The sequence below is a fragment of the Rhinichthys klamathensis genome, unplaced genomic scaffold (assembly GCF_029890125.1).
Source record: "Rhinichthys klamathensis goyatoka isolate OS25496 unplaced genomic scaffold, OSU_Roscu_1.1 h1tg000338l_1, whole genome shotgun sequence".
In the NCBI taxonomy this organism is placed as follows: Eukaryota; Metazoa; Chordata; class Actinopteri; order Cypriniformes; family Leuciscidae; genus Rhinichthys; species Rhinichthys klamathensis.
In genome coordinates this window covers 195,523-211,363 of record NW_026606852.1, presented here as the reverse complement: position 1 = coordinate 211,363, position 15,841 = coordinate 195,523, and the positions used below count along the sequence as shown (strand labels likewise).

Sequence of the window (15,841 nt, the reverse complement as noted above, 5' to 3'; positions counted from 1 at the left end):
CTGTAGAGGTGAAGACAACAACTCCCATGATTCCTCAAAATCAAGGCGTCAGCAAGCTACGCCTTTGTTTTGAATAAACGACCTCTAGTGGCGAAAAAATGACAGTGTGCCTTTAAGTGTCAAGTATGGTTGTTCCTCAGGGGCTGGTAGCAGAGGTGCGTTGGGGGCTCTAATGACGTGTCTGCGTGCTGCCCGGTCTCAGGGGGTTCTCAGGTCTGATGAGGAAGAACTGTGGGGTGGCTTGGTGTCCCTCCCACTAATGCGACAGGCTCTGGTGCACAAACATGATCAGGTTAACTGGAACACGTTACATTTTATTGAATCTTTAATAATTAATGTCTGACATGTTAAGGTGTGTCATTTCTGTGGCACTAAAACACCAAAAGGGAAATTGTGGCTGTTTATGTCATTTCAGGTGCGAATGGATGCTCTGGGTTTGCTATGTGAGAGCCATCGTAGCACGGAAAAACTTTCCAGAAAAGAAATGGAGCTGATCCGCCACTTCTTGCCTTTTAATCTGAACAGTCAGTCACCAGGTGTCAGACAGCAGACCGTCAGTCTGTTAAAGAAGGTAGAAACCAATGTCAGTTCAAGCTTTGATTGGTCAGAGGACCTTGTCAGTGTGTTCTGATTGGCTCCTGTCTGTTTTGTGTTGTCAGCTCTTGTGTAGGGTGAAGGACAGTGCTCAGCTTCTGCAAAAGAGACAGGAACAGCATGAGAACGACAGAGATCAGCAAGTCCTCAACATGTACCAGGTAGAACTGTGATACAATTATGATAAACTCCACAGACAGTACTTTCATTGGTCTTGAATCCTTGTCTTTGCAAATGATTTTACTCAATAGGCATTTTTGCATTTGAAACTTGATTAGATGGTGCATAACTAATACAAAAAAATAGCTTGGAAAATATAGCTAAAGGAGTGAATTTAGAAATGCTTATCTAAACAGCAAGAAGTGCCAAAGAACATTAGGAACAGAGAGATAAGAATCGTCTGATTACATGACCATTGAGTAATGTGTTGAATACAGGAGACACACATGAAGCAATAAACATTAAGATAACAGAAGAAAAATGTTCTGCTCTCATTAGCTGGAGTTCTGTTAGTTAAGATGAGTCATAGAGATGAAATCTAACTACTTAAAATGATTATAAGGCTGCACAGAGAATGTACTTTTTTGCAGATGTGTGGTTTCAGTTGTTCCTACATTTTTTTCGTAAATTTATGACAAATTTTAGTACGAAAGTTTTTGGTGATGATTTGTCCGTGAAAACCTACGCAGATTTCACACACAAATTTGTGCGTACGAATGCTTGGTGAATGAGACCCATTGTTTTTAGACTTCAAAGTTCATAACAGTTGATTATCGTGAACAAAATGAGTAAGAATCATAAACTTTTATTGGCCACAGAGCTTATTTTCCGCAGTAATCCAAAAGCCATTTGAAAATTCAATTGGCTTTTTGTCTAGGGAACCAGGGTGATGCTAACTTCCAGGTTGGCCTACAAAAAAACAACATAACTGCAGCACTCTATTGTTTTTATTGAACAACATACAGTCCTTGAAATGTTTGGAACCAAAATGAATCTAAATGAATTAATTTAATATGTCAACACTGAGTTTCTGTTAATAGAAAAAAGTTGAAAACAAGCAGCTTTATCATAATTACAACAGAAATACTGGACATATCTTACCCTATAACCAATATATATATATATATACTATATATATATACACACACCTAAAGGATTATTAGGAACACCATACTAATACTTTGTGTTCATCACCTGCCACATTAAGGCCCATTTTGACAGGATGTAAGGTGGCTCTTAGCCAAGGTCGGTTTACTTGGCGCCATGACCAAGTATTGCGATGTTTGGCTTTAGCATTGGAAGGCAAGCGCAACATGACCAATAAGTTGCCACCTGTTCTAGCAAAACATTACACACAGAAGACAATATTCCTCCGCCCAGGCGAGCAACCACCAAGAAAAGGTGTTAAAACCAATTCTCGCCCAGGACAACTGGAAGCTGCTGGGGACTGGAAGATGCTGGCTGATCTTGATCAACGGCTTATTTTTCCACCTGAGATTGCCACCACTAACCTCCGACCAGATATTGTTTTGTGGTCTGGATCAGCACGCATTGTTCAACTGATAGAGTTAACAGTGCCATGGGAGGATGCGGTAGATGAGGCATATGAGAGGAAGAAACTGCGGTATGCTCATCTGGCCACTGAAGCAGAACAGCGATGATGGAGAGTCCAGGTTTATCCAGTGGAAGTGGGTTGTCGAGGATTTGTGGCACACTCTACAACCCGGTTCCTCAGAGACGTCGGATTCAGTGGCCAAAAGTTGCGTCGCACAGTAAAGAACTTATCTGAAGCTGCAGAGAGGAGCAGCAACTGGCTGTGGTTGAGACGGAAAGATTCTGGCTGGCTGTGTACAGGCCGCCACGCTATGGTTTCGTAGAATTCTTGAAAAACTCGAAGAGCCTGTTGGTTTATTTGTATAGTTTGCATAGTAATTACAGTTATTACTTTCCTGTGTATAGTGCGTGAATGAGAGTTGGTGATTGGGCGGATATGGTGTTTTGCGGTAGTATGCCATATGGAACCGTTGCCACTGAACCTACTTTAACGAAGACAGTGGGGCTCGACAGCCTTAGCCAAACGGGTTGGCGCGTATGGTTGGGTTGCGGAGAGATTGTGGTTAGGTCACATGTGAACTACGAGGAAGGAGCAACCTCAGCAGCAGGAGGGATGTAAAGGTCAGTAAGCTGGGCTGAGTTGAGTGGGGGACGGAGGGGGGTGACTCTGGGACGCCAGAGTCACTGTCGAGCCCTCTTGAGGTGTCGTGGGCTAGTCGACGAAACACTGAGGACGGAAGGTGCCCACTTGAAGACCCTAGAGATGTCCCCTACTCGGCTCAATCCAGACGGTTGTCGTGCTGGTCCACTGGGGAGACCACACTGTAGTTGCAGCCGTTGTGTGTGCTGACGCGCCAAGGACACTGCAGCCGTTAATGCCGGACAGAAGGAGATTCACATCACCATATGGAAGGAAGCGTAAATGGATGGAGAAACATAGGTTACTGTAAAGCTACTTCTTAGTTTGTGCTTATCTTGGCGAAAGCCGAGTACAAATCAGCATGAAGCTTTAACATCTACTCTCGTGTAATGGAAATCATGTTTGACCCCCTTTCGCCTTAATTCTACGTGGCGTAACGAGCGGTTATTTCAATCAAAGTTTCTCTTCAATCAGCTTGAATCAGTCGGCCCATTCTCCTCTGACCTCTAGCATCAACAAGGCATTTTCGGCCACAGGACTGCCGCATACTGGATGTTTTTCCCTTTTCACACCATTCTTTGTAAACCCTAGAAATGGTTGTGCGTGAAAATCCCAGTAACTGAGCAGATTGTGAAATACTCAGACCGGCCCGTCTGGGACCAACAACCATGCCACGCTCAAAATTGCTTAAATCACCTTTCTTTCCCATTCTGACATTCAGTTTGGAGTTCAGGAGATTGTCTTGACCAGGACCACACCCCTAAATGCATTGAAGCAACTACCGTGTGATTGGTTGATTAGATAATTGAATTAATGAGAAATTGAACAGGTGTTCCTAATAATCCTTTAGGTGAGTGTATATATATCATTATTATTATTTTACTTTTTTATCAACAGGAGTTCCTGTGCTGGTTCTGTGAGACTCTATTCCAGGTGCTTCATCCAGGAGCCTCGTTTTCCAGGTGTTTGATGGCTCTGCATCTGCTGCTGCTGATCGCTGAACTCTTTACCTTTAACACAGGTATTACCCAATCTTACCTTGTAAAACCTGCTAAACACTAGCCTGATGATGAGTTTTCATATATTTTTTCAAATTAACTCAGTAGGATGTCACCTCTAGTGGTTGCATGACACAGCAAAGGGTAATATTAATGAACGATATTTGTAATTGTTTCACTTACTGGAATCAGGCGATACGTTTTTTCTTTTATTTTGTGCATGCAATACGTATCATAGAAAAATCTTTGAACATCTAATAAATATTTAAGGCCACAAACCTTGCAAAATTCTGCAAATCCAGCTGTTAGATCTTCTAGTGTGCATAGGTTCAACTCTTTCTTTCAGGCTCTGTTGGCTTTGCTCTTGGAGAGTCAGTAAGTGTAGCTCATGCCCAAGCTGTGCTGTACTGCCTTGCAAACAACTTTCTTGAAGTCAAACAGCTCGCCTGCAACCTCTTACAAAAACTGCCCCCTGCAGCAGTGCGACTTCAGGTCAGTGTAAAAATAAGAGTCTGAGACTAGTATTAAGTAATGCTCAAATGAATATGAATGCTTTTCCTCATCTGTGTAGGAGCCGGAGAGGCTGCAGTCTTTGCTTCAGGTCGCTCTGAACCTCAGTACCAGCACCAAACCCTTCGACAGCGTTACTGCTGCTCATCTTCTCAATCTGCTCCTGCACCAGCCAGGTCTACAGGACGCATTACTCGGCTGTATTCAAGAGCAGAACATCCCTCTCCGGCCACCAGCACTGAACCAGTCCCAGGTGTCTGAGGCTTCCACTCTGGAGCAGAACACCTTGGCAGGTATACTAGACAGGGACGTATTAATGCACGGGCCTACCAGCCTCATGCCCATGACACTAGAAAACAGATAGCAACACTACCCAACCCCCCCCACCCCTGCTGAACGTGATATCTGAGAGCTGCAGCCAAAACCCCCACCCCACCCCGGCTAAACAAAAAAAAATGGCATGCAGGGGGATGTTTAGACAAGTCCGTGCCCATGGTGTTTTAATCCGTCCCTGGTGTTAGATGAACATCACTGATGGGTGGAGGTATGATCCAAAATGCCATCTGAAAGATTGTAGATGTAAGCAGGATGTCAGTTTTCAAGAATCTCCAGACTTTCCATCATTTAATTGTGAACGTAAACGGATGTTCAACACTTCAAAAACCATGTGTCCTTTCTTAAAAGTTCACCCCAAAAATAAAAATTCTGTCATCAGTTTTCCTCCCCCCATAATTTAGGCTCCCTCCAGTGCCAATACATAGAGCATATCAAATGGTTTACATGGTAAACAGAAATTCAAATATATTTGCCTGATGGATAAACAATAAATAAACCAATGAGGTTTGTTTTCTTGTCATGCAAGCGCATCTGAGCTTCTGCAAGAATAAATGAGTTTTGTTCTGTTCTGTCAAGTACTTTTGAGCTTCCTCTTTTTTCATATTTGATGTGCTAATTGCATGTGTTGATCAATGGTTATTTGTAAAAAGAAATAATAATAAAAAACCCCAAAGATGCCCACTTTCAAATACAAAATGAGTACATTTTTACCTCTGTATATTGGTATCTAAATTCTAGAATGTGTTTGTGATGTTTCAGTGGTGCAGTGGCTGATGATTTGTCTGAAGGAAGAGATTTTGAAAGCAGAGTCGTCTCTTCTGCAGGCTTCTGCTTGCTGTCCTTTATATGGCAGAGCTCACTGCATCACTGCAGTACTCCAACAGCTCAACACTGGGTACTTCCACACACACTTTACCTTTAATCATCTACTTACAGAGGTCTTGGCATTTATTTTGACTGGTGTTGATGTGGTTGATATATGTCTGTGTTTAGATCACTTGCACTGCTGTCTCAATGGAGGGCTGTTGTGTCAGAGCTCATAGGCCTGTGCTACAGGATGTCTGATGTTGTGTCACCTGTGGTTCAGAGCTCTTCCCCCGAGGGCCTCATTCCCATGGATACAGAGTCTGGTAAATGCATCTAACACTGTCCTAACTAAGTGAGTCCTAACCAGCTGTTATCATGCCAAGTATTGCACAAGTAGTCGGCCCCTTGATTTGCGCGAGGAAGCCCCTCATCTGTCCTAAGTGGGTGATATGTATCGTGTGAAAGTACAAATGCATCAACCGATTGCTATGCTGTTTATACTGTGATGGTTATATTTCTGTGACTGTTAATGGGCAGAACTGTTTTACATTACTTACACATGGAAAAACATGGAATAATATGAAAATGTAGTGCAGGATGTGCCAAGGCAAGGAAGAACAGCATCATCTCTTTTCTCAGTGTCTAAAATGATAAAGGATTCAGTCTCTATAAACTCTATAAATTCGGTCCCTTTTTTGACGATCATTGGCTGGCATCATGCAATTTTGTTACAAACCTACATAGGTTTGTGCAGGACGCAAGACTGAAATTGCTGACGACTTGTTTCAGGCAGTTTAGAATCGGTTCTTTCTTTAGGGAGACAATAACGACACTTTGATTTTTGAAAGTTTGCAGGCCTTTTATATTCACAAACAGCTATATGACACACTGCATGAAATGTAATATGTGAAAAAGCATAATGGAGGACTTTAAATCCTTCACTTTCAAGCATTCAAATGCTCTAAGACTCCAAAAATACAAGATGATTAATTGCTTGTATGTAAATGAACATAATGCCGCTCTTCTCTCTGAAACACGTAGTTCAACATACTATATACTTAATTAAATTGCAGCCTTTGATTTGATAGTTGTACTATGCTACATCACTTGTCATAATTTACCTTATGACAGACACATGACTGACAGCCCAAATAGCCAATCAAATCGCTGTGCTGAGAAGCCTTGTTGTTATCCACCATTTTCTCCATCAAGCTTTAAAGCTCACTGAACTGTCGGACACATACAAATCTCCTTTTTGGTAAGAAAAAGTGGAAGAAAAATGTTGTTGTGGCACATCAGCAAGTAATTTCGAAAAATTCAAGCTTTGGAATAGACTTGTTGTTCTTTGACACTGACCTTTATTTATTTTACACTTCTGTGGTTCTGTGATGCATTTTTTGTGACATGGTTACTGGAGCACAGAATTAGGACAGTTTAGAGTCAAGACACTTTATTTACTTTACATTCAGTTGCATACGTGTTATTACATTACATTTTTTCTCTCTCCACAGAGACCTCTGCTGACCTACAGAAAATCCTGCAGGAGATTCAACCTCGTGACTCAAACGACTTTTTCACCAGTGCCAGAGAGCTGGACCCCAGTGAGACCAGCCATAACAGTGAGCAGAAAGAGCCAGAGAACGAAGTTCATAAACAACAAATCTGTAACACTGGCACAAACACATTTGCCCATCACTAGATACAGTTCCTCCACCTTATTGCCCTAATGCCCTTTACCATAGTATCTGTTTCGAAAAATCTCATTTTTAACTCCCATTTCATAGATTAAGGCATATCTTGAATCCATTAGTATGATGCCTATAGTAACCGTACTGATATTTTAAACATCATACTTTTAGCCATAATTTGTTTCAAATGATGTGGTGATGTTGCTGTAATACATATCCTGTCCATGAGAGGCCGACATTTGATCAGTGTTTTCCGAGTGCTTATTTGTGTGTATGTTTATTTATGTTGTCTAGGTGGCAGTGATGGAGAGGCCTATCGAGTCACCGCTCAGATGGTGCTGGTGTGTTGCTGGAGGACCATGAAAGAGGTGTCCATGTTACTGGGTCATCTGTGTCAGAGCATGAACCTGTACTGTCCTCTCACACACCCTGACAGCAGAGGAGTCATCACGGAGGACCAGGTCAGACACTTGTCAGGTGTCACCTGATCTACTATTCACTGTCTGACATGCATACACACACTCCTCACTGAGACTGTTATAATAGAAACCGCTGGACTCTCCCTGAAGCCAAGATCTTGGTTACATAAGCTAGTGAGATATAATGGAGAACTGTACCTCATACTGTAGTGTGGAGACTTTTACCAGTAAGCTGATCTTTTTGAGCTCAAGGCTGAGAGATGAGACATCATGGTAATAGCTAATACAGACTTAAATATGGTCTAGCGAACAGCCCCTGAAGAGGCATCAGGAAAATGTGATCATGTTGAATACAACTTCATTTGCCATAAGGCTGAGCCTGGCGCCCATTGAAAAGAAAATGTCAAACGTATTTCCAGTACAGACTTAAAGACTCTGTTCTAATCCCTAGGGAGCTGCCTCAGTGTCTACTCTCTTCATAGTAGGCTTCCTTCTAAGGTGGAATCCTATCCTATATGGAGCTTCTTAGCTTGAATGTTAGGAAACAATACTTATTTTTTCCCCCTTTAAATAATGTAAATCCGCTGTGTGCTTCCCTTTCAATAATTCAATTCAATTCAATTCAAATTTATTTGTATAGCGCTTTTCACAATACATATTGTTTCAAAGCAGCTTTACAGAAAGTGCATTTCAGAAATGTACATAGAAAAAATACAGTTAGTTAATCATGTATTAATTTAGGGCATAACATATCGCCGGCGTTGAGCCGTCTCTTCACAGGCGTTTAGTCATCTCATCGCAGGTGTTGGGGCATCTGAAGTCTCTGTGAGAGGCTGGATACAAACTGGAGCTGACGAACGCTATTTACCTAATAACAGCAGAAAAGCAGATGGGAAATAATTAGCATAGCTGCTGTTCATAATATTAATGCATTCGATCTGATTCAACAGTAGTATAAAAGGTAAGCATTATGTGAATTTATCTTTGTCTTTAATCTAGTTTTAAACTGGGAACATGAAATAACATGAAATAACCATGTTGCGAGTCTGAGCCTCAAACAATATCAGGAAGGCTATTCCAGAGTTTAGGAGCTAACAAAATAAGCACACAACAAAAATGACAGCAGTGAAAAAGCAGCAGTTAAGAAAGCATCTGATCATAGTGATGTGGATATGTTTGCTCTAGCTCTGAAATTCACCGGTGTCATGTCGACAGATGAGGTCATTATAATCAAACTATCATAACAGTGTAATTTTAAAGTATATTTGATAGTATAGACTATAGATAGGCTATGTGAGACTATAGTTTGAATTAATCCCTCTTCTTTGCATGACACATTGACATTAAAGTACAGGATAGCTCTTTCGGCATTATCCTGAACATTGCATAAGCATTCGTTTCATGTGTCTTTGAACGGCAGAAAGGCTCTCGTGAGTGTGCATAAAGGTCACATCCTTTTGATTTTCCTGGCAAATATGTCCCAAGTCCTTCATTTAAAAATCAATCACATGCTTTCATAGAAAACCTAGGAAGTTAGGGAAGGTCTCATTTTTTAGGTATCGTTACAAGCTGTTCACACATTGGCTAAAAAAATAATAATAGATGAAAATTCTTACATATGGCCCCTTTAAATTTACAGTAAAAACAAAAACCTAGAAAGAAACAGTCATTTCAATGATGTGAAGTGTCACACTGGGAATTCAATATCAATTGGTATTTTTCACTGTAATATAAAGATGTTTATTTTCACTTCCCTAAATTCTAAATTTAACAGTATTTTACTGTCCTGTAGATTAGACTGTATATATAGTAAGGGTACATACCATTAAGCAATGAATAGGTTTTTACCATGGCATTTTTACATTCCTTTACCGTTAATACGGTTTATGCACTTCTTTTAAAAAATAATGAACGTTTTTTTGTTTTCGATATATAATTATGAAATCGCATATTTGCTGTATATTTAATCTCAATGATTTGTTTCATTACTGGATTATAGTTATTGTAATCTGAGAATCTCCATTTACAATAATGGGAATATACAACATGTCATTGTCATGAAAATACTGTCAGAAAAAGGGTTTGTTCACCCAAAAATGAAAATGCTGTCATCATTTACAACGTCGTTCCAAACCCGTAAGATTTTAGTTAATCTTTGAAACACAAATGAAGATATTTTAATATAATCTGAGTCAAGTCAAGTCACCTTTATTTAGGAGAGCTTATTACTAGCTTATTAGGAGAGCTAGTATAGAGCTTATTACTATACATATTGTATCAAAGCAGCTTCACAGTGATAACATGAAAATAATACAACAAGTTTGTTTCTAGAAGAAAATTGCGTCATCGTCCACCTGAAGTAAGCCAGATCAATAATATTGTTGAATATTAAATGTCGCCAACTAAGCAAGCCAAAAGCCAAAGTCAAACCATTTTTAAACAGGGATAGTTTTGAAACAGTTATTCACGCTTTTATTTCAACACGACTCGGCTACTGTAACTCATTTGTCGGGTTACCTCTCTCTTCCATCTCTCGTCTCCAAATGGTGCAAACGAGATCACATCACCCCAATCCTACGTTCTCTGCATTGGTTATCAGTCCGATACAGAATTGATTTTAAAATTGTATTATTCGTTTATAAATCTCTCAGCAACCAAACCCCCAAATAGCTAAATCAAATTTGATTTGATTTGATTAGAAAAAGTTGATAAATAAATTTTAAAACTAATCCATATGAATTGAGAGGTTTAGTCGAAAATTTCTGAAGACATCAGCGTAGAATAAATGAGGAACGAGTTGGGATGTGTCCCCCTCACTTTTAATAAGACACACACGAAAGTGTGTTCACGTAGGGGTTTTCATGGGCCAATGTGAATGAATCTAGATTTTATTTCAAACAGACAAGAAATTCTATGCATGACCTGAAGCCTGAGGCGATGTGAGCATTATGGAGCGCTAAACACTCCCATGTAAAGTCTGTTTTATTCATGCTGGAAGCCGGAGGCACCCTCCTGTAGAAAATTCTCTGATAAGAATATGAGTTTTTTTACCTTGTATAAAATCCATGATGACTTAATGCACAGGTGTGTGTGGTACATAAACCAATCATCAAATTGTCATAAGGGAAATATAGGGAAAAATATTATAGAATACAAATTTCCAGTTATTATTCAGCAGTGTATTTGATTTCTTAGCCAATTAAATAGAGATAAGAAAAATAAAGAAAACAAACTGGTATTGCTCTTGACGTTTCTTTCCTGCTCACTTCTGAGATGGCAACGCCCCTGCCTGAAGAGACATGATCTATTTATATGATGAATATATTTAATTTAGGCTTTTATTCAGATATAACCCTTTTATAGTTCTTACCTTTAAGTGAAAAGAGCGTTTTTTTCAGTTGTCACAGTGCATTCTGGGATTGCCTTATTTCAGTTGTCACAGTGCATTCTGGGATTGCCTTATTTGTGAAGGATACATGCGATACTGCTTTCGTATGTGGCTTAAATTAGGTATGTTAGAAGGAAGTATAATTTTGCTCCCTGTGCTTCAGGACAGAAGTGTACTTATGATGTTTCTAGATGGTGGCTAGGTATGCAGCTCACTAGGGTTTGGAGCAGTGCTGGACTCTAATTCAACATGAACCGTGCCAGCTGCCTGTGTTTAGCAGGGCAGTTATTTTCCGTCGGCAGTTGTTTAAACCATGTGAATGTATATGTTGTCTCCTGCTGTGCCCGGCTTCAATTAGCATGTGCCCTCTTAGCATAGTGCTTTCATTTCAGACCAGCCTGCTGTTTAATGGGCCGACTACCTTTCCTATCCTACATTCTTTTCAAATAGCTTCCTTTTTCCCTGAAGAGCTGAACCACTTCACACAGAACTCATTCACCAGGTTTTTACACCTGAGACTCTTGCAACGGTTGTTCTGGCAGCATCTCGGTCCTATGTGCCAATACGATATATAAACACGAATGTTTCCTACATCCTGATATATATTCAAAACCTCCCTGACTTAAAGCCGTGAGCACTTTGAGTACAATATGAACATTTGTTTATAACAGTGTCTCTGTACATTCACTCTACATTGAACAGAAAATAGCTTGAGGCGTAAAGTGAAAATTCCCTTTCTCAAATGGGCCTTGTCCTAAAACCTACTGGCCTAGCGAATAGATTGCCCAACACTTACTCAACCTCATGTTTATATAAACCTATATGGTTGACTTTTTCTGTGTAAAGCAAGAAATATTAGTAAAAAAACAAAACAAAAACATAAAAGTGTAATATAATTTTTTTTATATATTTTTTCGATTTTATTTAGTATTTTCTCTCTATAATTGTATTTTTTTGTAGTTTTATAAAAAAATAAAAAATGTAATCTGCTATTTTAGCTTTTTTTGAATTTCATTTTATTTAATTTCAGTATATCTCCGATTTTAGAGATGCCTAACTTAATTCATTAACTGGTATCATTTAAAAATGTATTAAATTTCTCAGCACAGCAGGTCTTAAAAAAAAGATTGGTTCACTCCGAGCAGAATCAGTATTTGAACGTTTTTCTTCATGCGTTTCTTCTGTAACATTGTCATACCAAAAAGGGATTGTATATAAAAATTCTGGTAAATAAGTTTTTTTTTTTTTTTTTGCCTATACTTTATACCAGAGCTTGAATTGAACATTATACTAAGGGCTTGTGACTAAACCTCGTAACTCGAGTGGATCCTCAAACTGTCGGCAAAACCTCATACAGTAGCTCCACATGGTTTGTGTAACATTAGCAACACGTATAGCTGTTTGATAATGTAGTCAAGCCAAACGCTAATCATATTAGGATGACTTGACAAGTGAGCGCAGGTATTTCTCTTACGTTGGATGCGTCAACGTCACATTTGCATAGGCTGTACTATTTGAATTCATGATTCGGGTGTCCCCGACTAAGGATTTTCATAGTCGAATCAGATTCGTCAAGTCCTGCCTATAGCCGACTAATAGTCGAATCATGTGTGTGGTGTTGGGGAGGGGGCGGGGGGCTTTAACATTTTAAAGCCGCGATCTACAGAACATCACACAAAGATATAGAAGAAAATGTATAAAAACAGTTTGGATCAATAAAACTAAGAAATAACATAAATAACTGCAGAAAGGCCACACTGCAGATAGGATTTGCATTTTACATGCAAATCAAATTAAATCGGCTGAATTGCCTGTACGAGCATGCTAGGCCTACAGCGCAACATCGATGCACTGAAAAATAATCAACAATTAAGAACACAATATACATTTATAATAAATAAAAATACAAAACGAAATAAGTCAGAATCAAGTCACAAGAAGCAGAACAAATGTGTGCAAAATGCCTAAAGTGCAGGTGAACAAATATTCAAAACACAAGTCACAAATAGTTAAATTAGATCAGCCCGAGTGATCAATTATAGAGACCGACCGATATATCGGCGGGCCGATATTATCGGCCGATTTTAGGCATTTTCCTAACTATCGGTATCGGCATTTATAATGGCCGATAAATGAATATTTAAAAAAATGCGGGTGCGGTGATTCATGTAAGGGTGGCGCTGCCAATAAAGCACCTAAAAGCTGTCACAAGAACTGGCAAAAGTAATGATTATGAATACAACAAATAGCAAGGACACATTTTAATTGTTTATTAATAAACAAGTGTTTTCAGTCAGTGTCAGCCAAAGATGAAGTTGACGATGCTGACTCGCGATCTTCAGTGAGCGCGCGCCAGAGAGAAATGCACATTTCATACGATTACATGAGTCTGTCTGTCTTTCGTTTTGAAGTTGTTCTGTTTAAAAGTAGACATTTCAATATAGATATATTTCAATTCTCAGGTCTATACGCTGAGTTTCGGTTCATGAGACGAGCTCCAGTTCACCCGCAGGCGCCTCAGTGTCGAGATTATCTATCGTCTGCTCAATTTACTTCTTATAAATTATATCTAGGCAAATGGCTGATGAAACATTGATTAAAATTAAGATACAATTAATACAAAACGAAATTCACTTTGAAACGAAAGGTTTTGTGCTTTCTGTTTGATGTCTGTGAAAGTTTCAAAGCATTAGTGCCGCTTTCAGAGCGCTCACGTCCGTAGTGCTGAACTGTCGCGTCTGTAACATTGTTTTTTCCTCATAAATGCGAACACGAAAAATAAAATAAAATAAAATGAATATTTTATGTAGCCTGTGGAGACTGAGAGCCAACCCTTCTTCATCCGGTGGGTAGTAGCCTACTTGTGATTTGCGCAGTGTAATTCACAGAATTGATTTCTCTGCTACCAGCCTCTGTCACGTATTGTGTGAGCTTGTGACTATTGCAAGCGCGCAGCTGAGAAGTCCTGATTATATTGTCTGCTATATTTAGGCCTACTTCTTATTTATTAAGGCAATTGGTTGATGAAACATTGATTAAAATGCGTGGCGCGAGCGATCTCCGACAGTAAACTGATTCTGCGTTGTCTAGGGTAAACAGCTGTTGCGACGCGAGCAATAACGGCCGCGTCCGGTGTAGACACAGTGTTAAAGCTTATTCTGCCTGATAACGCTACGTTACAACATCAAGCAATATTCCAAAAATGTATATAATTATAACACTTTATATAGGGCCATTTTGCATTAAGAGTAGCCTAGTTTCACGTTTAGTACATTTTGCTTACTAATTATTTAAAATAGTATAAAAGTACTGTACATATGTAATTAAAAACGTTTTCATTATGATATTATTAATTTTACTTTAGTAAAAAGATCTGAGTTCTTCCTCCACTGGTAGAGATTAGAGGAATTAAGAGTAAAAATAGAAGATAATAAGGTTTTGTCAGTGACACTTTTTATATATTTATTGATACAAGTTATGACTAAATTAAAAGACAAAGTCGTTAGTGAAGATTATGCAACAGTATTTATAATATAATATAATATAATATAACATGCAATGCAAACTAGTTTGGTTACAGCTCAGCTGTATAATTCTCATTCTATCATTCCCCCTGCCTCCATTACATATCTGGGTCACACAAGTGTTTGATTACCACATTTGAGTGATCATTGCAAAACGTGTTTATAAAATATATTTATTCTGTTTATAGCTACTGTGTAAAGTACCCATCAAAAGTTTGTACACACCAATAGGAAAGTGTCCAAACTTTTGACTGGTATACTGTACTATAATACACATAAATAATATTGCTACTGTATTATAATATACACATAAATAATATCGGCCGATATATCGTTATCGGGCTTTTTTTACTCCCTAATATCGGTATCGGCATCGGCCCCCAAAAATCCATATCGGTCGGGCTCTAATCAATTAATAAAATAAAAATAAAGAAATTATTAAAATAACGAAAGTATGGCCAGGATTGTCAACTTTGTCTTTTTAACTGCAGAAACAATAAACGCTAAACTGGAGCCGCAGTCTTTTTAGCTGCGTGTTCACAGTAGCCAAAAATCAAATTAGAACCGGCTGAAATGTTTTGAAATCACTTGTACCCATACCTGATCGAAAAAACAAAATCCAGTCTTTCACTCGGCCTGTGTCCGTTTGAGTCTTAAAATACATTCTAAAACGCTTAACGTGAAAAACGCTTAACGGCTTTGTCCTAAAACTGTTATATTAAAAGATCAAATTCTGTACACACCTTATTAATAAAGCATAGCCTACTATCCTACAGAAAAGCAGATGAGCCCAGAATATGAACGCAACGAGTTTTATTATAGGCTACGTTAAGCATTTTCCTCCCATAGAAAACCGTTAAAGAAAAAGCTTTACGTGACTTTCTATAGGAGAAACGCGTTGCGTTCATATTCTGGGTTCATCTGCTTATCTGCACATAGAATGGTTTCTTAAGGTGTGTAGCCTACTGTGTACATAGGCCTACATTAAGCACGTAAAAGTGCCATTTAAGCGTTTTAAAAGCTTTTTTCACGTTAAGCGTTTTAGAACGTCCCGAGGAAAACCAACCTGTTAACGTTGGCCGGCAGAAGTGCGATCATGGTCTTCCTGATGCTAAATCCAGCTTTGGAGAATATCCTTTCTGATGGTGTGCATCTTTAGATTTTCTTATCCCAGACATTTTTAAAGATTTAAATCCCTGCCGACAAGACGCTCTGTCGGTCACGGATCGAAAGTGAAACTTAAATCTGTCACGGGGTGTTTGGATTTATTCACGCTGCACGCACGTTAAAAAATATTTATTAAAAGCTTCTTTCTTTGCACATTTTTATTGACAGCATTATCATAATAGGCTGTATATTAACGTATTGACAGAAAACCAGTAG

The 15,841-nt window shown here is 38.9% G+C and overlaps 1 protein-coding gene across 3 annotated transcripts in view; it reads left to right on the top strand.

The window, feature by feature from the left end:
- thada (THADA armadillo repeat containing) overlaps window positions 1-15,841 on the top strand; it is a 117,675-nt gene that overhangs the window by 8,938 nt on the left and 92,896 nt on the right. For 2 of the 3 annotated variants that reach the window (XM_056272474.1, XM_056272473.1), the window contains exons 12-21: window positions 141-292; window positions 416-571; window positions 660-755; window positions 3,686-3,809; window positions 4,133-4,278; window positions 4,358-4,589; window positions 5,392-5,527; window positions 5,626-5,762; window positions 6,951-7,112; window positions 7,422-7,588. In XM_056272474.1, the coding sequence (XP_056128449.1) occupies window positions 141-292; window positions 416-571; window positions 660-755; window positions 3,686-3,809; window positions 4,133-4,278; window positions 4,358-4,589; window positions 5,392-5,527; window positions 5,626-5,762; window positions 6,951-7,112; window positions 7,422-7,588 (1,508 nt within the window). The remainder of the gene's footprint in view (window positions 1-140; window positions 293-415; window positions 572-659; window positions 756-3,685; window positions 3,810-4,132; window positions 4,279-4,357; window positions 4,590-5,391; window positions 5,528-5,625; window positions 5,763-6,950; window positions 7,113-7,421; window positions 7,589-15,841) is intronic. The other variant, XM_056272475.1, reaches the window with a different exon arrangement.